Here is a 25,445-nt window from a genome sequence, read left to right as displayed (position 1 = left end):
TGTATGTTCTGTAATTTCCCGACCGCTGCCCAGCTGAGCTAGATTCAACAATGGTCAATAGTAGTGGAAATAAATTCTTACATAACTTTTATCACCAGTCCCAAACAGATGCAGTTATTGGGTGGGTGGACCCTCGTTCTGGGCGTCCGTTCGTGACTGATGCATGGGTTAGCGGTTACTCCATGCCCAAGCTGGATTCACGCCAGGACATCAGCAAGTCTACCGCGACCCTTGTAGACGGGTACACCACCATCAGCTTCGTCAGGAAGAGGGATACGGGAGATGGACAGGTAATCTTTCTCTTTCGTTTCATAATGATTTACACCCTGTATATACTTACCCCCCATGTCACCTCATATTTTTTTTCGTAAGTTGCACATATACAGGGTGGTCGGATAAGCGTGTAAGAGATTTATAGGAGTGAATGTATAGCTCAATTGCTATCAATTGATGTAGAGAAAGGAGGAAAAAACGTCTGAATTCGGATATTAGTAAAAGATTATATTGTTTCTAAAATTTTATTACCGCTCTGTTTTATATATACTCTACACTTCTTTTTCATTTTTTATTATTAGTTTAACTTCCATTGCACATTTGTTTGTTATTCAAAAAAATATATAGTAAAAAAGGCGCTTTCAAAATTCGAATTATTGCATTTCAAAATTATATAAAATTATATTATTTATTATCTGTCCCACAAACTTTGTACTGCCACTATTTGTTGGTCTGACATATTAAAATAAAAAAAATATTGTAAAACTTTATACAGGATGATTAGAAACATAAGAGAGACTTATTAAGACTAGGGGCCACTCGGGCAAATCATAAACTGATGGCGGGCCGGCCGCCAGAAGTATAGGTAATTAAATTTTTTTGGTTTTATTCTGGAATAGAATTAAATATTTTTCGAATGTACGAGACTATTATTTTTGCTGTCGGCGGGCCACCAGTATTCGACCGGCGGGCCGCTGTCTGTGCATCCATGCTTTAAACCTTTTACAGCTACAACCTAATCATTGTATAAAAGTAAGTGTTTTTCCAGGACCTCGCATTCACGGATACGCAGTGCCTTTACATGATGTTCGTGACACAAGGTGGCGGGTTCGATGCCGTCAACAAGCGAATGAGCAAACACCAGCAGGTACCTTTTGTGACCGAAGAGAGGGTTTGCATCAAACCTTGTGGACCAGGTCAGTTCAACACTGTATATCTTTCTCCAGACATTACTTTAGTCGTTATATTTGGGAGTAGTAGATTGTGATGATGTAAAATCTCACGGGGCTAATGCGGAGGAGCATGTCATCACCAACTTTCCTTGGGTAATCAGAAGGGAAAAATCACCACCTACTTCCAGGGCTGTTCAGAAGGAAAAGGTCATCATTGACATTCAGAGGCTAATCAGAAGGAAAGAGTCATTACAAACATTCCCGAGTTAATCAGAACATGAAAAAGGTCTTCATCAAAATTCCGGGTCTAATCAGAGGAAATAATCATCATCGATATTCCGGGGCAAATTGGAAAGAAATGGTCGTCATCGATATTCCGGACTTAATCAGAAGAAGTAAAGTGTCATCATCGATATTCTGTGGCAAATCGGAAAGAAAGCTCTCTTCTTCTCATGGTGTACATTACTAATAACCCCAAATTGTCATATGGAGATAATTTTATGAACTAGGTGTCCTCCTCCTGTTTTGCGAACTTAATTAATGCCCTGTCAATCACCACGAGGGTAGAATTTCGAAAAATCTAAAAGCTGACTTCTACACAGTGGAAGAAATATTTCTACTATCAAATCGTGTGCTATTTGGTTCTAGAGTATCGTGATAAGGGAATACGCAGATAGAAATTTCTTATCATAAAGATTGCCACTATGCCTGTATCCAGTGACTTCCCGGCAGTTTGACTATGTTGTGGATTAACCTGATGAGAGGCCAACCCACGCCGCGATTTCTTCTACAGGCTTGAAGTCTCCACTCGTAAACCTTTCTTTCTTCATACGAGCAATTCTTCGAGTTACGTCGATGACTTCAGTTCTTCCGTGGATACCCCCATTTCTGGTTCTATTCTACAAATTCTAACCTAGAAGCAAAACTCTGAGCATAGCCCTCTACATTGATCTCTGAGTTACCTTGAACCTTCTCATATGCAGCACTGGTATATGAGTGGTTTACTCGTATACCAGAGTTATTAAACTGAAGATCAAAAATCTGCGATACACTTTAATGTGACTTTTGTTTTAACTAAATATTTACTAGGAATTTATAAAAATACCATTTCACAGAGCCCGCTGAAGAAGAGATAACAACAGAAGCAGTTATACCAGGAGAGACAGCATATTCAATGCTGATTCGCATAACGGGGTTGGCAGACAGTTTCAAACCACCAGCGGATGGCAGTAAAGAGTTTGAAGAGCTCAAAACTCAAGTCCTCGATGCGTTAGGGAGAGAGCTTAGTAGAACTAAAGGATATAAAGGACTCGTTGTTAATGGATTTATGCAGTTAGTATTTTTAATTGATAATTAAATTTTCTTTGAGCTAACTCTCTTAAATACAGTTCCAAACACAGTCTCATCTGAGGAGATGTTCTACCAGCGTATTGAACGTATCCATGTCTCAAGACTGTAGCAGTTCTTCAGTAGTAGTCGGATCACATATCTGCTGTCGACTTTCTTGGAGCGACGGCAGCAAGTGTTAAAATGGAATGTACTATTACTATATATATAATTATGATAATATTTTCAATAATTACAATAAATTAAAAAAAATCAGAGACGTCTATAGTGTATTTACAAGACACTGTGAACTAACTGTACCAAAAGTTTTGACAGCAAAATGACTAAAATTTATTTTATACGGGAATCCTTGCGGTTTAAAACTGTTTATATATTTTAAAATTTATATTGTTTATTTCATTTTTATTTTTTAATCTGTGCGCATGCTGTATATTTAAGAATGAATGTCTTTATACAAACCGTTGTTTCTAATTTTTAATTTACTGTTTTATATCACTTAAAAATCGATATTTCTTACCAGGTACAGTCAGCTTCCATTTTTAAATTTAATTAATATTATGAACTATTGTACACCAGTCATTGAAATAGTAAGAAAATATACACGCCTTTAAGGAATCCATTCTTTGAATTACAGAAATGAAACACAGGCAATCATAGCGGATTTGACTTTGCGCTCTATTGACTCCAACTCATTAGAAGAGTCAAGCCGTTCTTTAGATAGCTCCGTCTCTGTCACTAATACGAGCGGTGGGGAGAGTGACATGGAGAAATGGCAGAGAGTGGTTCAAGATACGATCCTCTCGGGCCGTGTTGGAAACTTGAATGTTGACCCATTGTTCCTGTCGTTGGAGCCATTAAGCTGTAAGTAACGTAAATTATTTATTTTATTAAAATCGGTGAGTCTTTATATATTCCTTCGTTCAAAATAAATACCTCTTCTTCATATCACTCTATAGACGCGTCTATTCGATGATGATGATGGTGATTAAAAAAATTATCAAGCACCAAAATTTATCTATAACTAGCTGATCCCGCATACGTTGTTTTGCAAAAAAAAAATATTTTTAATTTTCAATTTAAAAATAAAGGTTGATCGTAGAGAGGTGAAAATTTAGGGTTGTATGTATTTTTGTATGTTGTATCATAAAAAAATAAAAACAAAAAATTTCGTCAAAAAAAAATTTAAGGGTGAACAACCCTTATCACTTAGGGGTATGAAAAATAGATAGTAGCCGATTCTCAGACCTACTAAATACGCATATAAAATTTGGTAAAAATCGGTCAAGCCGTTTCAGAGGAGTTCAAGTTCGAACACCGTGACACGAGTATTTTATATATTAGATTACTTTACGCCCATTTTTCTATCTGCTAAATTACTTTTATAACACCCATTTTATACGAATAATAATTTACCAATAGTGGTATCGAGTCGACCAGTTCCGGAGGAGACGGTGACTGCAGCATGGTGGGCTGGCAGTGGTAAGCTGCACCTGGTCGTCGCATGTGTGGTAGCGCTGCTACTACTGGCTCTGCTGCAAGCAGCCTGCACCCTCGCTGCGGCCAGCAGCAAGAAGTCCAAGGTTCGACACTTATGCAATTGATTACTTAGAATAAACAAGGAATTACCGTATCGTAAACAATGTTAGACTAAACTCTAACGAACTATAAACAATGCTAGCTTAAACTTTGCCAAATCATAACAGTGTTAGCCTAAACTCTACCGAACTATAAACACTCCTAGCTTAAACTTTGCCGGATCACAAACAGTGTCAGTCTAAACTCTTCCGAACTATAAACACTCCTAGCTTAAATTTTGCCAAATCATATACAATGTTAGCCTAAACTCTACCGAACTATAAACACTCCTAGCTTAAATTTTGCCAAATCATATACAATGTTAGCCTAAACTCTACCGAATCATAAACAGTGTTAGCCTATACTTTAACGAATATAAAGTGTTAGCCTAAATTCTATCAAATCATAAACAGTATTAGCCTACACCCTACTGAAACCTAAACAGTGTTAGCCTAAACTTTACCGAATCATAAATAATGTTAGCTTAAACTTTACCTAATCATAAACAATGATAGCCTAAATTATACAAAATTATAAACAGTTTTAGTCTTAATTTAATTACAATTAAAGTTATGAACAGTATAGACAGTCTCTAGATCTATTATAGTTTTCTATCTGTATTATATAGATGTAGAACTGGCCTATAATAGATTGAGCTTATGTAAATATATATCACCTACTTACGTTACAGATTCTACAAGTGTAAACAGTTGTAGGCTAGTCATTATATTATAGAGAAGTAAACCTCAAATGGAATTCTTTATGATGTAAGGAGTTAAATAAAAAGTGGTATTACTGTTAAGGGGTTGCTGATGATGATATTGACTAACATGGTAATATGAACCCAGGAGCAGCTGATACCTAACAACGCGTGGAAAGAGTACACCGCTGCGAATACTAACTACGCTTTCGAACCGTTCGACAACGAGAAGTTCAACACGCCAGCTCCGAAGGCACGCGCACCACCAGCTCGCCCCACCAGTCCACCCCCACCACGTCCAACCAGCGCACACCGTCACGCCAACGGCAGCAACGGTCACCCCAATGGTCACCACAACGGGCACCACAACGGGCATAGAAGGGACGGCAGCAGGACGTCCGTCGGCACTGCTGGAAGGAAACAGAACAGCGCGGCGCAGTTCTACCACGAGAGCAGGTCCTTGCAGCGACCTAGAGGACAATTCGGGTGAGTTTTACTACTGGAATACTAGTTCTAATACTAAGACATCGGTCCAGATTTTTTTTAATCTTCATGAACCCAGTTATTGAAGGTTTTTTTTTAATTTCACTCTTCCTCTCTCTCTTATCATTTACAATTCCTCTCTTCCTTCCTTCTTTCGACATCTCTTTTACGCATTGCTTCCCATCCTTTGCCATATTTAAAAAAAAACTATTATTTACATTTCCAATTATTCTTAATTTTTGTTTTTATTTATTTTCTTTCGTTATTTATATTTAACATTATTTCATACAATAATATTTTCAAATTTTTAACATTTGAGTCTTCTCCTTATTCGGTTTTGTTTTATTTACGTATCAGATATTGGAACACCTTTCTATCCTTTACTGATACATTGGTCAGATGTCGAGTCACTAAGCCTGATATTAGATCACTAATTGTCTTAGTCCAACAGTGGGATACTTAATCCAGTATTAATACCCTGGGCACGATATTGCAATACTGCGTTACTGTAGTTACTGGAATACTCGGACAGTTACTGGAACACTGGATCCACAACTGGACGTTCTAAGTCCACTATTGGACCATAATTCTATGCCCAGTACTGGTTTACAGAGACTTATACAAGGTCACTAGGACCAATATTAGAACATCGAATATTATGACAGAAGACAAGTATTTTTCAACTTGTTATCTGCCATGCACATTACCTTTCTAATGTTCTTACGCCACCTATGTAATATATATATATATATATATATTTTTTAATATTAAAGCAAAAGGGTTGAACTCGAGTCCACTTTAGAATTGCCCTCTTGTGGGGTGTGGGCGGCACGTTGAGGAATTTTGTTCAAATTTTATCAATTCAATCATATTGCATAATAACATATTAATATAAATTTTTTTTTCTTTTTTAAAAAATTACTTCAGATTTTTTCCTTTAAGAATTTTTCTACGAATAAAATAGTTACTTTTTATTACATTAGTTACCTGCCAGTGTAAGTCCAGCCATTTCAGAGATTACACGGAACAAACAGACAGGTAGACAGAAATTTAAAAAAAAGTAATTTCTGTATACATACAAATACATATAGTATGTAAAACGCTGTTATTTTAATATTACATGCAGATATACCAATTTTATTTATTTGTATAAATTATACCAGTATTAGAATATAATTTTAATGTAAAGTATTTTTATTACTCGTATTTTACTGTGTATGCGGTGTTCCTTGAGGTGGCAAAAAAATAAAATAATTTAAATAAATCAAATACAATATGTGTTACATTTAACTCTTATATTTTGAGCTCACGTGGCCTCGCTAGATTCAAATATTAAGTAGAGCAATGGCAGTCTAAAGATACAATCTTAAATAATTCATACTTTGTGCATTAATTATATAGGATTGTCACTGCTCATAGATAAGCTGCCAAATAGGTTAAATTTTAGTTCTAAAAAATTTATCTGTCTATCCTTATATATTTATATGTCATATATATCGAAGGACATAAAAAATTCTTTGCAATAAATATATTATATAACAAAGAGATTTATTGTAATTTTTACATGTTATATTTGTTCAATAGACTTTATATATCTATATATATGTACAAATATATAATCATTTTTTATTTTGTCAAATAAAGTTTCCTTAATATAAAATAAGTTATGTCACATTATTATTTATACACGTGTTGGCGCGTTCATGTCTCTTATCAGTGTATATTTAAAGCTACTTTATTTAAATAATGATTATTAAATGTAGTGTTATAAATGTAATTATATTGTTATATATAATTTCGCACAAAATAGATATGACCGTGTGGCCTAATGGATAAGGCGTCGGACTTCGGATCCGAAGATTGCAGGTTCGAGTCCTGTCACGGTCGAGTAAAAATATTTTTTCCTTTTTTTTTCTGATAGTAATACTTATTATAAATAATTTTATGCGAATTATTTAAATATATTTAATTTGTTAAAGTTAGTTTATAAAAAAACTTTTAGGATTATGAATTAATTTTTTTCGATAATATATATACTATGTTCAATTTTGGTTCGATTTTTGAGGTTAGATTTAAAACAGGACAGCGAAAATCAATTATAATTGCTATTAAATTTGGTTCTTCTTTTATTCTTCACACGACACACACTAGTGAACGCTATACATCAATATTTTTTTTTAATTACCCGCCGGAGAAATATGACTGACTGTTGTATATAGTTTTGTTCATGGTTGTCGACAGTAAAAAGATAATTTTAGTTGGAGAGTGTCGGCAACGCGGCGCGGCAACGTCTCCAAGTTTGACCCGCGAGAACTAATCAATAACCCCTACACATTACTTCGGCATTTGATTTGGCACGTAAAATGTCTTACGTTAGGAATAGTAATATTTTAATCAAATATATATATATATATCATTAGAGAAAAGTAAGATGAAATTGTCATTTAAAATTGGGGGATTTAAAAGGTAGATATTTTTTTTCCTAGGTTGGACTGTTTTACATCTCAAATGCTTCACCGATGTCACTTACAGTCCAAACTCTACTGATGGGTGTACATATGAATTTCAGAAAGACCAAGTTAGGGCAAAGCACTGAAAAGATTAGGAGACACTGCTCTGTGGTCTATAGGATTCGCCATAATTTTAAACGTAAAATTTAAAATTATGTTCCATTTTTAAAATAAATTAAAAAGCAACTTTGATTTAACTTTACTAAACGGTTTTATTTAGTTCGACCCGTACGGAATTTATTTGTTTATTTATTTGGGTCAAAATTAGAAATTGAAATTTAAGCACCTTCTCACTGTCAGATTGATCTGAAATTTGGTACACACATTTAATTTAGATGATAATACAACATAATAAAATCAATAACATTATAAATCTAAGATGGCCGCCGATACAAAATGGCGGATTACATATTTTTCCTTAACCCCCTCAATACGGGTATCAAATGAAAGGGCTACACTAGTAAAACACGATGATTATGTCAAAATTTAAAATTCAAGGTGAACGCCGTTCCAATATGGCGGACTAGGTACATATTTTTCCATAACCACCACAATATGGGTATCAAAAAACCGTTTAACTTAAAAGTTTTTTAAATGTATTTATATTTTGTAAAACACAGCTATATGATCCAAAAAGACATTTATATCACACGAGTATTTAATGTTCGCAGTTCGTACGGAGTGCACGAGAGGGAGCGCGCGGCGTATTCGCTGCCTCGCGGACCGCGGTCAGATTCTGGTCTCCAGTCCGGACCGCAGCCGGGCTCGCATCCCAGCGCCCAATCCGGACCACAGCCTGACTTCTACTTCATGCCATCGCAGCGCAAGTACGAAGGTGAGCTTGTGCGGGTATATGTGCCTAGGCGGCGCTAGTGTGCGAGGTTCCTCCTTCCTTTTCTAAGTCTTTTCTCTTCCTCCATAATTGACTCTCATCATCTATTCAGCTGTACATCATCCAGTACTGGATATATACCTCCTATAAGCGCAATATGGCCAAGCTATTTGCCACTACCGCCTAATAATTTGAATCACACAAACTAAATAGCGTATTCCATGATGCATTGTACAGAATTTCTGATGCTTAATGAGATTTAAGTGACAGTAATAGTCCAGGTTACTTTAAGACTCCATGAAGTGTCTTCCTTAGCGACATTGAGGGTATGGATAAAATAGCGGTCACAGTCCAGGACCTTATGGTAACCCCATGATTTACTGTAAAAAGTATGGGCCGAATATCTTCATCGATCTGACCTGATATGCTTAAACATAGGCAGTGACGTATACATAATATAAAATAAATATAGAAAAAAATAAGATATATTATATTGATACCTATTTTAGCTGTATTCATTTGGAGAGTGGTTGAAAGTAAAATAAATATTTTTCAAAGGATAATACACGTTGAATTTAACGATAATATATTGTAAATATAAATTTTTGCTTGTAACTATATGCAGTTGTTATTTCAATGAATATTTTTATTCAATAAAAACTAAGTTATTCGTATATCGTACATCAAAGTTAACCAAATATTATTTTAACTCTTCTTCATTTGTTATTATTGACACTATCTTACATAGCTGTTGAAAAAATATTGTAGATATAAGAGGAAATGTTAAAGCATATAGTATTAAGTTGTATATGCTAAATGAATGTCTAATTAAGTCTATTTCATCGAAAATGTAAAAGATATAAAGAGTACAAAAAACTTTTAACCAAATTAAATACAGTTTCGTTCAAAAGTCACTTAAATTATGTTTTCTTGATAGCGAAAAAAATGTTAAGTTGTAAATAAATTTATTTTTCAGTTTCTTCAAATATTAGACTATTTTAAAATATTCATAATGTATATTATATAATTAATGCAACTTGAAATACTAACAATAATATTACGTATGGATTTATAAAATGTATGACAGTGCCATCTATTAACGAGAGTAGACACAACAAACTATATCTATTGACAAAAGATGGCGTTGGTGTTGTTAATGTAAAAATAATCGTGTATATATCGTAGTATTTTAAAAATAAAAACGAGATGTAACGTGATGGCTTTTATTTATTGCTTTTCATATTATTATATAGAGCTTCATAAAAGGTAATTATTATTTTTTATACTGGCTTGTGGTTTGTCTGTGCTAACTTAAACATAACTATATCGTTAATTAAATAATTTAATGTACTTTAATATAAGAATTTAATTATTATAACTATTGTACTAATCGTTTTTAATACAGCCTGCATGGACTAGATATAAAATATGTCACTCGTTTTAACATATTTATACCATGAGATTTTGCTCTAGCAGGTTGGTACCCCTGGAATATATTTCAGAAGGACCAACGTGCGTATCTCGAGCCGCATGCGGTTTGTACGGTACCCGGCGATAATATTGCACATCGACCTTTGGAAAGAGACAATCGGCTAATTTCGACTTTGTAGAGCACTATCTCTGTCTCACACTACCTGTGTGACTCTTATACTGTTGTACTCGTTGACTCTGATACTGTTGTATTATTAATGCCTGTCCATCTATGTATCTAAGGCCCCTTTTCATTTTTGCGTCATGATATTTAAAAAAAAATATGGCGAAAATCTAGCACTGGCTAATTATAACTAACTAGTGTCTGAAAGAATATCTGAAATGTACTGTCACCAATTATTCACGAAACATTAAAATAAAATAAATATGTTTAGTATTTTAGTTGTATACACTTTTGCATCACTTTTTACATGTTTACAATAAACATAATTCCTTTTTTTTTTTAAAAAAATACACTGAATATATTAAGTTTTTTTAACGTAGTTAATTGCAAGTAGCGAAAACTCGCCCGGAGATCAAAGAATTTGGCCACTCTTGGCTCCATTTTGTTAATTCAAAAATATTTTTTACACGAATTGATTTTTATCTTACATGTTATTATTGTTGTATCAGAGCCGAATTTAAATTTTATTATTAAATACACTATTAAGCTTTATATTATACAATCATTAGTATCACATAATAAAAGATTTGATGCATATTTGCCTATAGTTATAGGTTTAGCTTATTATACAGGATGATCTGTTTAGGAGTGGAAACATAAGGGTTGAAATTATAGCTTATTATTGATAGCAAAAAGCTAGAGCCTTTACACCTACTTCCAAAGACAAATGATATATTTTTTTTTATTAGAATGCGTCTGGCCAGTGACATATGGCAGAACAAAGTATGCGTGGACAGATAATAAACAATAATTGATTTTAATATATTGAAGTCTGAATTTTGAAAACGCTTTTTTTAATCTATTATTAATAAGTTATTTATTATTCCAGAAATAATTGATTTTTGGATAGGGTGTACCATAATTGACAGTATATATTTACAAATTCAAAGCATATAGAAACCACTTCCATAATTTATGTAAAACCATTTCATTATTTGATTTGTTTATAAAAGTCAAACAAAAATCCTGTGGTAATATCACTTGGTGGTGGAATTTTCTATATATGTTATTTTTAAATGACAGATATATAACATGTTTTTTTTTTGTTTCAGATTTTTAATTTGAACATCGAATGTTTTTCCGCCAAGGCAGCAGCAACTTATTTAAATTTAGAAATATATGATTCGTTTAAATTTATTTATTAATAGTTATTTTAATTATTGTTAATATTAATTTTAGTATATAATTTTAACATTGTCCCCGTACGAAATTAGTTATAAATAATTGTTTATACTTTATCCAAACCAGATCTAGTCTCTTGTCACAGTTAACATTTAAGTAATATTTCTTGTGTCATTTTTGTTTCGTTTTGGCGGGAAAGTTTGACAACCATAGACAATTCCGTACTGACATATCAAGACATAACATGGCTATACAAATTTGACAGTGACATTTTAGAAAGAAAATAAATTGAGAAACATCTATACTTGCTTATTCAAATTTATTTAAATTATAATCGATACTAATTATTTATAGCATTGTACATAAGTTTTTTTTTTCGTATCATGTTTTAACTAAACTTATTTTTTATTCTAATTATTAAAGTTTTTTTGTTTATGCCCGGCAATATAAAAGGTGGTGCAAAAATAATGTCATAATGTGAATGCGCCTTAATTTTTACAAATGACACCAAATGTCACTGTGCTTTGACACATATGATGTAGATATATATATATATATATATATAGTTGACCACTAATTCTCTTTGTCTCTCTCTCTATATATATATATATATATATATATATATACATTGCGCCACCTGTTATATAGAGATTTCCACTTACGTACAAACTCATTACAATATTTTTGGAACCAAAAGGTTTAGATACTTGAAATTTGGTAGAAATATATCTTTTGGCAAGTAGAGATCAGCTAAGAATTGGTTTTATTAAAATCTACTCACGGGTGGTTGAAGTGGCGTTCTTAAAATACATGTGTTTAATCTAAAATAAAACTTGATCATATTTTTTGGCATATTAAAAATGTTCAGAATTGATTTTATGACATTATACACGTAAAAGGCAGTGCGGAATACAATAAACGGACGGTGGATGGCTTACTTATAAAATGTCACTACAGTTTTGAATTTTATTATCTATGGGACATAAGTGAATTAATTTTTGGTACTTTTATTGACATTTAAACCATTATATTTATTCTGTGGCCTGTTACGTAAGCAAAGAACGTGTGTTTATCGGATAAATGTCAAATTAGACATGTTTCTGTCGAATATCTTTGTGTCCTTCGACGAAATGTGTCGATATGAAGTCAGTACCGACAAATATAAGATTCATATTTTGGTTAATATTCAGTACTGTCAATAACCAGATATATAAGTTGATGGAATTTATTTTTATAATCTGTATTTTATATATAGACTCGTAATTTTTATTTAGAATTATATAATTTGTTATAAATTTAAATAAATAATTTAATTACTTGTGATTATTGAAATTTTGTAAATTAGATGTATTTTGTAAATAATAATTTTCGTTTCGAACAGCTGTAGCTCAACGCAGGAAACTGACACTTGCGATCCTTAGTCACAGGTTCGATTCCCGGGATACAATCTTATGTTTAACACTGTGCATTAATTATATAGGATTTCCAGAGGATGATCAGCAGCGTCCTCTGCGTACCATAATACAACACTGCGATCGCCAGCCCGCCTGCTAAGCGTGGCGATTATATATCCCCCATAGATATCTTTGGGGGAGGCTATTGTTTCGTTCTGTATTAACATAGTGTTTGAGATTATAGATAACTATAACATATTATATATGTTTATCAATACTTAATTATTTTGTATGTAGCACCGCGAAACTACAGGTCGAGATAAAGTCTAAGTGTAGCCAAGTTAGGATTTTAAGTTAGGACTTTGCTAATGGATATACTGTCAATACTTACAAGAAAAACTTTTTTTGCATACTATGTATGTAGGAAAGTAAAAAATGAAGAATACAGCGGTTCAGGGAAGAAGCACGTACGTGACGGGGAAATCAAGACATTTATGTCGACAATCTCCCACAGATAATATATCAATTTTAGTCGCATTTTTAAAGCGCTACATTAGCGATGAAAGGAGGTTACTAAATCGCTTTTGTATCGCACAGTATCGCTTTTTAATCGCACAGTAACGTTTTGCGATGGTATCGATGCGATCAAAGGCCTAACAAGGCGTAATTTGTATTTTAAAATATTAGATTTTATACGAGTGTACCTTTTAATATATTTTATAGGAAATTGTATATTTTAAAATGAGGGAACATGTATACTTATAAAAACCTTATATAGGGTTTTATTTTGTAAAATAATTTGTAATCACAAATTAATGTATATTTTGGGTATAGAATAACATGTTATATAAGTGTGTACGGGACCTAAGATTATAAATAAAAATTATTATACGATTAATTTTATTTTTATTTATTTATATCTATACATATATTATGAGATTTTTCCTAGGGCTGGTAGATTTGGAGGGAATTACAACACGAAGTCCAAAGTAGAAGTATTGTATTTGTTGTTAAGTAAGAAAAGGACCAATATGTAGCCACTTCCGCACATGCAGTGGTAGTCGTGCAACAAAGTGCACCGCCCGCCAGCCCGCTGATAAATGCGTATGCGGCAAACAATGCGAATCATACAACTGCCACCACCAAATCACTCAACGTTTGTTTCACCCCTCCACGGGGCATCTTCATGAGTTATGTTACACCGATTAGTGCCAAACACACTAATCGGTGTATCACTTTGTGCACGACTACTACTGCATGTGCGGAAGTGACTAAATATTGGTATTTTTTACTTAGGATGGACTTCCGCAAGGTAACGCCTGATTCCATTAAATATTTTTGCTGTTAGCCCTAAGTATTTTACAACTTCATCGGAAATGAGTTCATGGAACTGGAGGGTCTACTTAAAAACTAAACTGTTCGGGTTTCTGAACCTGCATTGGACACTCTGATGGAGCATGAGGCAGTAGAGTTGAGGCTTACCTGGTAGAGTCAGTGTTGCTGATCATCTGCTAAGTGTGGAGATAGGAGGGCAGCGTGGACCCATCAGCAATCTAAGGAAGAATACTGATATTACCTCGGATCACCCACGCTGTTCGCAGCGGCGTAGGGAAGCCGACGCTGTTTCCGTAAAGGATGTTGGATAGTCTTTGAATTTTGAGCATCAGACGAGTTTTTTCGTGTGACGAGCGGTCGTCAGTAGAGCGCTTGCAGTGTTACTAGTATCTGAAGTGTGTGCTGTGTGGGTTTTGCCAACCATGCGATAGGATCCGTAAGGACGCCTTACTAGATTTCTGAAGGTGCAGGGGGAGTAGGAAGTAGAGTTCGCTATGAGAGGGTTGGGGTGGAAAGAGGCATCGAGAAGAATGCTGTTGAGCATACCCGGAAGAACTCTTGGAATGTTTCAAGTTTGAGGTCACTGTACAGGTCGATGTTACATTGGAACCACCTCGCGCAGACCGTCTGTAGTAGTGTGTATATTCATCAAGCTTAGCCCATATTTATACAGATTTAAAACTATTTAGCCAATAAATATCGTCAGCCAATCACAGGTCGAGAATTATTGTATAGCGCTCTCTTTCGCACGATGTATATAAAGAATTATATTTCTATGGGATTCCCTTTTTCGAAAACTGGCACAGTGATACTGCTATTTATTTAATATACCAGTTATAGGTGTAAAAGATTTCCAATCTGAAATATGTTACATTAATATATTTATTCTATATAAATGCGACAGACCAATAAATACTAGAAAAAAGAAGTCTTATAAAGGTGACCTTGGTTATTCTTGATTCTTACTATTTCGTAATAAGTTCAAGTGGTTGCCGATCCGACGTTGTTTATCTCGCTTACTATTACTTAAATCTAGATTTCTTTTCTCACGTGACTCACATGATATATTGCTTAGATCATCGGAGAACTTGAAATTGGCTTCCTGCTCATTCTGCCATGTTTATGGAGAAATCTTTCACTGTTGACGCTGTCAGGTTATGGAATGAGCAGAACCAATTAGATGCGCTAAATCGCTGTCAGCATATAAGAATAAAAGAGCACTTCCTTCGCCTCTAAAATAGAACATTGTTTAGCATCTCTTAATTATTCGTATATATGTAGTACTTTCCTCGCGTAAATATTTATATACACCAATACCTCGCTTTGCGTCGTTTCGTTTTGCGTTTTTTTCGAAGTTGCGTCGCTGCTTAATTAGTACTAATTTTCACTGTGCGTCGTTAGATTTTCGAGGTTGCGTTATTTTGGGTTCAAGTCATTTTTTTTTTGAAATTTTCTTTCTTTTCTAAAAGTTGGCAACACTTTTGTTTCTAATTGCGCCATGCCATCAACATTCGGGGATTGCCTTTCTAACTAAAAATCAACGCAATTTGAATATAGTTTTATTTTCACTTTGTTTTGCTAATTTTAAGAGTGAATTTATATAATTTTTTTGTTTCTAGTTATTTATTGGCAGAGTTCTATTGTTTTTCTTTTTTAAATGTTTACTTTATTCAATTTTCTTTATAAAAAGTAGTATTTTTGTGACCCTGGAACCTATCTTCGATCTTTACATGGTTTGTTATAGAAAATCTTAATTCACTTTGCGGCTTTTCAATTTGCGTCGTGTTTTTTGGAACGTAACCACGACGCAAAGTGAGGTATTGGTGTATACAGTTATGTATATATATGTAAGTATTCTTGTGTGTATATACATATGTAAAGCCTGGAGCGATAAGACCGCCGCTTGTACAATATGAATTTTTTCCTTTTTTCTTCTATTTATTGTCTATGGTGTACAAAAAAAGTGTTAAATAAATAAAAATATATTATGTAATTTAAACAACAAACGAAATATTTGAATAATTATTATAAAATTAACCTTAATTTAGTTTAATAAACAACAAGTGCCTCAAATAATAGCATCCCATGTAGCCTATATAACTTAAAATCTGAAACTTAAATTCTAGAAATCTTATAGATTCGATCTTACTCCCTTAACCAATTTGTTCTTAAAGCGCCATGTATCCTGGAAGAAAAAAAAAGAAGAAAATATATTCAATTACTCATATTATATTCCACTTTAAATCATTTTCACCAATTGTATGTCACGAATAGAATGATGAGATCTCAATTTGATTGTAACTAGAATCAAATTGATCTCCCCTATGTCATAAATCAACTCAATTGACACTATCGAACTTGGCAGTCTTCATCAGTTAAGTTCAACGTAACATAACAATGATGTAACTTATGATTATATCCTTTCATCGTTTCAACTTAAAATAAAGTTAATAGAACGCCAAGTGCCTTCTAGAGTTGAAGCATATTAATATAGGGGAGCTCAATTTGATTCTAATTTCAATCAAATTTAACTTTTCTGATTAAAATGTGCTTGTACATTAAATAATATTAAAAGTAGATGATAAATAGAATAAATAAATATGTCTAACTTAAAAATATAAAAGTTGAAGTTTGGATTTCGTTGATTTAAATTAAGTTCAATTTGATTCAAGTTTCAATCTAATTGACCTCTTCTTTCATTCTTCTCATTCTATGCAAATGGTCACTGTAAACTATCTAATGTGGATAATAAATACATAAATATAAACTCACAGTATAGTTAAGGTTTATGTTCTTCCGTCTCAAAGTCTCTTCGACCATTTTGGCCACCGGTTCCTGAACAGTTCCTTCCACCGGCACATACTGGCATTCACCGTTCGCGAAGTGGCTTGATATGGATTTGCGGTAATTCTGCACAGAGAGGAGTAATCAGAATAAGCTGTAATCTTCAGCTCAGACGTCCAGTGCTGGACATGTACCTCCTCCAGGGACTTTCAATAGAACCAGTTGCAAGTAGTCTACATTTAACCGTGTAAGTGGATACGCTGCACATGATGATCCATGGTTCCTACCCTAGAACCTTAAGGCTCTAGCGGTCATCTGTTATAAAATCATCCCAATACCACTTCAACTAGCCAATCTTGCCAAGATGTTGGTTTGTTTGTTGGATCTCCTCATTGCTATTTCGATCTTGTAAAGATATCCAAAGAGTAACCCAAGGATACCGACGTAGGTCGAAGAATTGCTGGTATAAAGTGGCAATGGGTGAAGCACATTGCTCATGCAGCCGGCGACTGCTGGGGACAATAAAGTTCTTGGGTGGCGATCATTAGCCGGTGGACCAGGGTAGAGGTCCTCCTACTAGGAGGACCGATGATATAAGATCGGGTCAGTCAGCGAAAGACCGACCATCGAGGCTATCATTGAGGAAGGCTTATATCTTGTAGTGGTTGTTTATCCGTTGAAAATAGGAATATGAATTTTGGAAAGGCTTTTTCATACCTTATTTGTTAATTTTTGTATAGGGTGAACCATACATTAATTGTCAGCAAATGAGAGATACATTCACCGATATCAAACTTATATAATGTCCTACCTGGGAGGTGTTAGGTCCTGACCCGTGGATGAGTAAGGGATGGAAGAACACGGTATCCCCTGGCTCCATGAGGAGGTGGATGCGATTTTCTTCCGGCGCCAGGGACTCATCACTAATGCCGTGGTACAGAAATTTATCTGAATCCTGAAAAATTAAATAAAATTGCTAATTTTTCATTTAAAGCGGTCTGCATCCAGAATATTTCGACTAATTTGTGGATGGACGTTCTTTTCTCCACTCCTGTACTTTTTAATTTCTCGTATACATCTACTTATATTTGAGAAAATGGTATTTAAGACAATAAAATATTAAAAGTTGATAATCTATCGATGACTGACAGAAGTAGTCAGTGTCAGTCACCGGTGGCTGGCAGAATATACGGATCGTATAAAATTGTTCGTCACGCAATAGTTATGTTGTTTATTAGAATATAATATTAATTTAGCAATTCCATTAATAATTAAAAATTTAGATCTACGAATTTAGTTAAATTATTGAACAAACAAATATTTATTTTTTCGAAACGGCTTCGATAAGCAGTTTCAAAATATCAGCACGTTAATATTACGTATTCAAATATATATTTGTACTTATACTGCCAGGTTCGGATTATTTTACCGAGAAAACTACTATCAGTCATCGATGACTGACGGTTTAAAAATGAAAATTTAACATCAAATGCTGGTTAAGTCTAAGACGTATGAAACGATCACACCAAAAAAGATGACATTATGATTAAATAACCTTTATTTTTCTCCACTCCTATGGTTTAACAAATTTTAATTCTATATTTATTCTTAAAAACCTTTATTGTAAACGTCAGAAAAGAAATACACTGTCTTAGACAACCATAACAGCTTAATAAACCATATAGCTTGATTACTAAAATTTGAAGAAAGAGATCACACGCATCTAACTCATAATGGGCAGCGTTTAGGAAGCTCCTTAACATCTCTGAAGTTTGAAGACTAGTTCTTTGACCAATGCGTGTGGCCAGTGATGACATAAGGATTCGAGACGTGGTCGCCTTCAGTTGGCTTTATAAGAAGACTCAGGGTCACCCAGTGAGCAATGGAGAGAGCTGTACTTGTATCTTTACTCCGTGATTGAATTAGAAATGGGATCCATAGAAGAACCATGTCACAGATATAGCTCGAAGAATTTCAAATCTGAAGTAGTGGGTGGGGCACATCAGACAGTGTAAGAAGATAGAAGAAGATACAAGAAGAAGTAAGGTCATCGTGGCGGATTGTGGGAGACCTGAAATGGAAGTCGCTACCAGTAACACTTACCGATGGAGATTGGTGAGGTATGATACGCGTGTGGTCCCGGTGTGATCCAGGGATGACGTAGAGACAGCCGTTCTCCCGCGTGACACGGTCCATGGCGGTCCATGAGGCCAGTATTAAATCAGCCGGCCTGAACGGAAAGTAGTATAGATCCTGGAATATACATTGGTTATGGTAACAGATTACATCAACCGATAGGGCGCCCACTGCAAGGTATAGGTTTCCACCAAAGATCATCACAACTGGTCTTGCGCTATTGGAGATCTGTTTTTTTATACCTCCCCCCCCTTTTTGGCGACCTCTCGTCCTCCCCTGCCACGTGTAAGCAGAGACATTATTTATAATAGATTTCTCAAAAAATATTGTTCACTCCTCTTTTTTCCTCCTCATTCTCTTCCATTCCTTTCCATACCTTCCCGTCAGAATACTATAACAATTCTAATTTTCTATTTTTGATCTATATTTAACATTTTTATGTCTATTTAAGTTATATTCCGAATCTATCATTATTATATATGCAGAATGCGCTGGATCTTTGATCCCTGTTTAGTATTGTTTTTCTTTGTTTTGTCGTTGTTTGACTATAAATCATTAAATGTTTTTAGTGAGATAGTTATAAGGTAATAATTGTAACTAAATATTTCTAAGTTTGTACTTTCTTACTGCCTTTTGTTACCGTTTATCTCCAATAAAGTAAATAAATAAATAAATAAACATATATCCTTTACTAACCTTTAATTTTTATTTCGATTTTGCAGCTTGTTCAATATCTATTTCCCTTCTATTGTCTTACGTCTTATTCCTTTTTATTGCTGTTCCGATTAACCTACTACAGTATTCTAGAAAGATCTGTGGTCCCCCTCCTTAGCTAACTAGCGCGGTGATGTTACTTACCTTTCTCTTTTGAAGGTCTATGTCCAGCGGTGGACATCTTACGATTGAAGTGACGATGAATTAACACAAACGAGATCGAAATCAGGAGAATATTCGTGGGCGAACGATAGTAACCAAAACAAAGGATTAGCAAGTCAAAATGACAGTGGCCGCTGGAGCCTCATGGTCCTAGAGTGGAGAACATAGACCGGCAAGCGTGGGAAGTCTTCACCCACAAGATGGAAGACCAAGTTATGGGAGGACTAGAAGGTGCTGGATTCAGGCCGCTTCCAATCGGTGCTATAGAACGTCTATTTGGTAAATACGTAGAACTGTTTTATTATATTTCCTCTCAAAGCCTACTAGATGGCGCTAGTAAATAATAATCATAGATGTAGTGCTGATTTACCGACGTTTTATATTTAAAACCACTCTGTATGCGTCTAATAAGTGCTCTAAATGATATATATATATATATATATATATATATATATATATATATATATGATATATATACATTCTGTTTTTCTGAACCTTGAAGAGCCTATCATCGTTTGCAACATTTAATCTTTTTTTTGTAAATTACATTTAGATCAAGTATATTGTTTTAAGGTTTGGTATAATGCTTTCAGACCAGGTTTTCCACCATATTCTAGAATTGTACTCACCTGATGAGGCGGATGTCTTCCAGTTCCAGGAGGCTTGTTTATCAACATGCTGTGGACTACTGATAGATTATCACCGATCAGCTGCGAGACTACGTCCAAGAGTTTGGGGTCTTCGAAGTAAGTACTAAACACCTCGTCGAAATGGATGTCTTGGAACTGTAGGTATAAAAGACTTTAGTAAAGTTATGTATCTCCCCCATAGATATTTTTAGGGGAGGCCTATATCTTGCAGTGGGCTTCTATAGGCTGAAACGATATATATGAAGACCATAACATTAGTTACACTAGTATTATACCTTTCCCTAGGTGAATGGCTTCCAGAGTTCCACGGGAGACCTGAGGGTGTACATTGACCTGATAGTAAAATAAGAGTAAGCGTAAATTCGATATTAAGATCTGATCTTTACGTATTTTGTTGAGTTCTGCAGTCCCCAGGCAAGCTACATAAAATATTGTTTCAAGTGGCAGCTACATAACCACACGATACAAAGTTGTCTACCTTTCTATACAAAATATACGTATGTATATGTATATATGTGAAAGTATTTGTACAATTTTTTTATTATGTACACCCTAATCTACCCTCTCCATCATGTTTCTCGTCTCCATCCAAAGGTTGAAATAATGAGCCTAGTCCACTTTGATCAAAGGGTGACAAAGGAGGTACGGTTACGGCTTCAACAAGGACTAGTTCATATTCTTCTCTTATATCCTTTTAAATCTTCTTAGATCATCGAAGAACTCATTCTACTATATTTATGGAAAAATCTTCTACTGTTGTTGCTGTCAGGTTATGGGATGAGTTACCAGAACCAATAAGATGGCGCTAAATCGCTGTCAGCATTTAAAGATCGTAAGAGCAAAGTTTTCAAATCAAAACCGTGTAAAGCGAAAAACATGCATAAAATGCATAATTTTGCTATTTAACGGTTGTGATTTTCTTTTCAATATTATTAGGTGTACACAAAAAATAAAATGCATTGACAAGTTAAAATATTTAATATATTACGGAAACACTGTTCTTTTATTTAATTATAATACATTAAACAGAAGAACAAAAAATAAAACCAAAGGTGTTTTATTATCCTTTATCACTGACAGAAATTACTGTCATTCTTTTTTTTTCGGAATCGAAGGTTCGATTTCACTTTCATCACTCGAGGCTATTTGTGCCGATTCGATGTTTTAAGCGGAAATATTTACATTATGAGAGATGGTAATAAAATCGGTTATAAAAACAAAAAAAAAAAAAAACTTATTTGGAAAACCGTGTAAAAGCGAAAACGTGTAAAGCAAGTACCGTGTAAATCGGGGGATAGGTGTACTCTATTGTGTAGTGTATATATGCATGTGCACCTTAAACTGCCTCTTTCATGTCTCTCATCTCCATCCAAAGTTTGTCTGGTAGAGATCTCTTCGAGTGATAATACCGTCTCTTTCGTACCTCTATATATCTTTTTTCTTTTATTATATATTGTGATGTAGAAAAACGTTTATTGAATAATTAACATAATTTGTGCCCGGAAAATGAATAATGCGCCTACGAGCGGTTACGCATCGTTCCCTAGTTCAAATCCGACTCCCCGAGAACTGCAACGGCCGCGGGCGCACGTGCTGCGGCTTGGCTAGCTGCCAAGGCGCAAGCAAGAGCGCGTATATTGCACGCCGTGCGAGTGAGCGAGACGAGTGGGCGAGACGAGCAAACGGTTGAGCGTTGTGACGACGTCCGCGGGAACTTTCACATATAGCGGCTTTTTATGTAGCAATATTATTACAATATGTTATTTTGTTACATTTCTTTTTTGATATTTTATATAGACTTTTGGACTAATATACAATTAGTAAGTGTAAATAAATAAATAAAGTTGTGTACAATTTTATATATGTACATATATGCGAAATAAATATTTTTACCTTGTTAATGAGGTCCTCCCCTTCTGCGCCCTTCTCGATAAGGCTTGGTTCTTTTATGACTGACATGAATCCTTTATCGCATTCTCCGCTCGCGATTTTGATGAAGCGTATCCTTTAAAAATAATAATACGTTTATAAGAAAAGGACCGATATTTAGCCACTTCCGCATATGCAGTGATAGTCGTGCAACAAAGTGCACCGCCCGCCAGCCCGCTGACAAATGCGCATGCGGCAAACAATGCGAATTACACAACTGCCACCCGCTAAATCACTCAACACGTGTTTTACCCCTCCACGGGGCATCTTCAGGAGTTATGTTAAACCGATTAGTGCCAAACAAATATTGGTCCATTTCTTGCTTAATTTATTATAACTGCTATGGGTTATTATGCTGCTTGTTCTATTTTAACTTCTAGAATGTACGATGGGTCATCTAGTACAGCGATGGTGGGTTCAAAGCTGGTGGATAAGTTGAATCTTCTATTTTATGGTCCCCGTTTTTTGGGATCTCATATACATCTCCTGTCACGGCACAGGGACGATTTTAACAGTGCTATTTTTTTACAGGGTTTATTACATATTCTCATCTTTTTTATCTGAATGTCATTTATTCATTCTTCTTTTATATATTACATACTCTTTTTTTTAATTTTTTCTTTTTCTTTTATACATCCACTAAGTGGACCGATGATGTAGTTAAGGTTGTGATAAGTCTGGTAATGTTGGTGATCTCTGAGAGAGGTTTATACCTTGCAGTGGGCGTACATCAGCTGATAACGAAGAAGATTCCTTTCATACGTCACCAACCTTTTGTTTTATTTTTATTTAATTTTACGTTCTATTACGTCATCATTTCATTTCATCACGGATTTATACATTTGAGGATCCCAACTAGATGGAGCATCAACATATTTGCGGGAACTCCCCGTTTGCGTGTAGCGCGAGACTGGCCATAGTGGCGATGTTTGGTAGACGCCTGTCCCTTGTAACGAAATAAAATAAAATAATAAATAACATTTATTCACCTGAACTTATTAAGAGTGTCGATATCTATCAATTTGTTTATAAGCAGATATCCATTTTGTTTGTAGAAATTTATCTCTTCATCCGACAACACGTATTTCTTCGATACTTCCGTGTGTACACTGCAAAAAAACTTAAATTATAAGAGGTTTGGGTCGTCGACTCCGGATGTAAGTCGCTTTCGGACTGCAAGCCACTGGGAAAGGTAGATGTTTACCAGTGGACATGTTTAATTTAATTTTTTTAATATAATATTCTTTATTGTACACGTTAAGAAACATTTAATAAGTTTTACAATAATAAACAAAAGAGTACAATGGGCGGTCTTATCACACGAGGCAATCTCTTACAGACAACCATAGTAAGTAAAAGGTAAAAGTACTAATAAAGGATCGTTTACGTGTACAAAAATACATATTCACAAACAAATGAACATAAACATACATACTTATACATATATACATACGTATATAACATATATACTTATAATAAATAAGGTTTAATACATATTATATGTTATGTTAAAAATAACGATAGAAACGTAATTTATATTTTTTTTGAATCCACCGTGGGGGTGTCGGGTCCATCATCAGAGAGAGGGGCATGGTACGTTCACCTTCACCGACCAGACTCCAAGTTCCATGGGAATTGTTGCTCACCAAAGCACCAGCCCAGACTTTCAGGGTCCCCAAATCGACTCTTACGTAAGTTAAACAATAGAATAAGACATGAATATTCTTGTCTTACTTTAAAAAGAAGTCTGAGAAAAATAAAACTTAACTAGCTATCTTGATTCAACAAACAATTTTTCTGTGATTAAACATTAGTTAGCTAAAACAGGTCTAAAGCAGAGATATAAAACTCACTTAACCCTTTAGCCTGGGTTCACTAGAATAGGACTAATGTACTCTTGCCTGTCGTGAAAGCCAACTAAAAGGACATCAAGTTCCCAGGCGTTAAGAGTGGGAGCCTTTATCGTCCATACCAACCCTGGATGGGCAGCAACGCGGAGTGGTCTTGTGTTACAGCGGTAAAGTGAAGATGCCAGAGGTGGCACAGCTTCCTAATGTTCTTGGCATAGCATTGAGGGTCAGCTGAGAGTTCGCGGTCTTCGCAAAGGTACGAAGACGACCACTTGAAGGGTTTAATTGGATAGGAGTTATCACATAACCATCTGGGGGAAGCTCAGAGGGCGAGCATTTGATGTGATTGAAGATATCCTGCTAGCCGGCTTATGCTTTATGCAGCTTCAGCTAAAGATCCCATGCCAAAAAGGAGTATAAAAGTTGCGGTCCAATATGAACACAGGTGGCCCAATCGATATCCGACGCAAATTTAAAATGAAATAGAAATTTGAATTAAAAACGAAACCAGCATATAAAATTAAAACTTTATATATATTTATTAATATACTAGTGAAAATAAAAAAAAATTGTTTGACACCCCTGGTCTAAAGTATCTTCGTTCAATCGGGTTGTCGAAAAGAGACAGAAATATAGAAATTGTGACAGAAGAGTTAATAAAATAACTTACATTTTAATTTAAAAAAATACGTAATAAAATTTAATGTTATGTTAATATGGGGGTGAAGGACAGGTTCTCAAAAATGGCGACCAAAAAAAAAACTATTGATGTAATTTAAGATCGATTTACATAACACTATTCTATTGTTCGCACGCAAAAACATACCTGTCCCAGTAAACAGTTGAAAACATGTCCGCCGTCTACAACAGCTTTGAGAAATAAACGCAAGAAATTAAAAATATATGCTTATCAGCCAAAGAAGGTAAGTAATAAATTATTATATTCGTGATGCAACCATCAATATATAAATGCAATTAATTCATAAAAAGAACAAACTGACTTTTTTTCACTTTTAATAACTGACGTTTAAAAAAGGAAGCGTCAAAGATATTTTCTTTTTTGTAAAAAGTATAAACAGAATATTATTATTGTTATTGTAAA

General features: G+C 34.5%; 2 protein-coding genes and 1 non-coding gene across 4 annotated transcripts in view; 2 read left to right on the top strand and 1 right to left on the bottom strand.

Moving 5' to 3' along the window:
* Positions 1-11,748, top strand: part of nahoda — a 35,192-nt gene extending 23,444 nt beyond the window's left edge. Inside the window, exons 15-22 of one of the 2 annotated variants that reach the window (XM_068768013.1) lie at positions 99-290; positions 1,043-1,190; positions 2,282-2,498; positions 3,148-3,374; positions 3,933-4,093; positions 4,937-5,274; positions 8,453-8,616; positions 11,320-11,748. In XM_068768013.1, the coding sequence (XP_068624114.1) occupies positions 99-290; positions 1,043-1,190; positions 2,282-2,498; positions 3,148-3,374; positions 3,933-4,093; positions 4,937-5,274; positions 8,453-8,616; positions 11,320-11,327 (1,455 nt within the window). In that variant the 3' untranslated portion in view covers positions 11,328-11,748. Of the gene's footprint in view, positions 1-98; positions 291-1,042; positions 1,191-2,281; positions 2,499-3,147; positions 3,375-3,932; positions 4,094-4,936; positions 5,275-8,452; positions 9,155-11,319 lie in introns of those variants that run through there. The other variant, XM_068768012.1, reaches the window with a different exon arrangement.
* Positions 7,086-7,158, top strand: TRNAR-UCG (transfer RNA arginine (anticodon UCG)). The gene has a single exon. It is a non-coding gene; the product is annotated as a tRNA-Arg (tRNA).
* Positions 11,749-15,807: 4,059 nt separating the features above from the next.
* LOC137924539 (probable phytanoyl-CoA dioxygenase) lies at positions 15,808-25,195 on the bottom strand. The gene is made up of 9 exons (XM_068767929.1): positions 25,170-25,195; positions 24,466-24,654; positions 23,483-23,602; positions 22,458-22,569; positions 20,544-20,699; positions 19,006-19,155; positions 17,714-17,857; positions 16,891-17,028; positions 15,808-16,303 (listed from the first exon to the last, which is right to left on the bottom strand). Exons 1-9 carry the CDS (start codon positions 25,193-25,195, stop codon positions 16,250-16,252), a joined length of 1,089 nt encoding a protein of 362 aa, XP_068624030.1. The 3' UTR covers positions 15,808-16,249.
* Between the last annotated feature and the right edge of the window lie 250 nt (positions 25,196-25,445).

This window comes from Battus philenor, unplaced genomic scaffold (assembly GCF_028537555.1).
Source record: "Battus philenor isolate CCGP_79_NKW_IND1 unplaced genomic scaffold, ilBatPhil1.0.hap1 SCAF_24, whole genome shotgun sequence".
Lineage (NCBI taxonomy): Eukaryota > Metazoa > Arthropoda > Insecta > Lepidoptera > Papilionidae > Battus > Battus philenor.
Note: the sequence above shows the minus strand (reverse complement) of the source record. Positions and strands in the feature narration are given on the sequence as shown.

What these genes read in the sequence shown, in the direction of transcription:
- LOC137924539 (XM_068767929.1), bottom strand. Translation starts at nt 25,195, where the DNA reads ATGTTTTCAACTGTTTACTGGGACAG. An exon ending in TCAACTGTTTACTGGGACAG is followed by an intron (nt 24,655 to 25,169) that starts GTATGTTTTTGC and finishes AGCTTCCCCCAG; the next exon opens with ATGGTTATGTGATAACTCCT. An exon ending in ACATAAACCTTAACTATACT is followed by an intron (nt 16,304 to 16,890) that starts GTGAGTTTATAT and finishes TTTTTCTTCCAG; the next exon opens with GATACATGGCGCTTTAAGAA.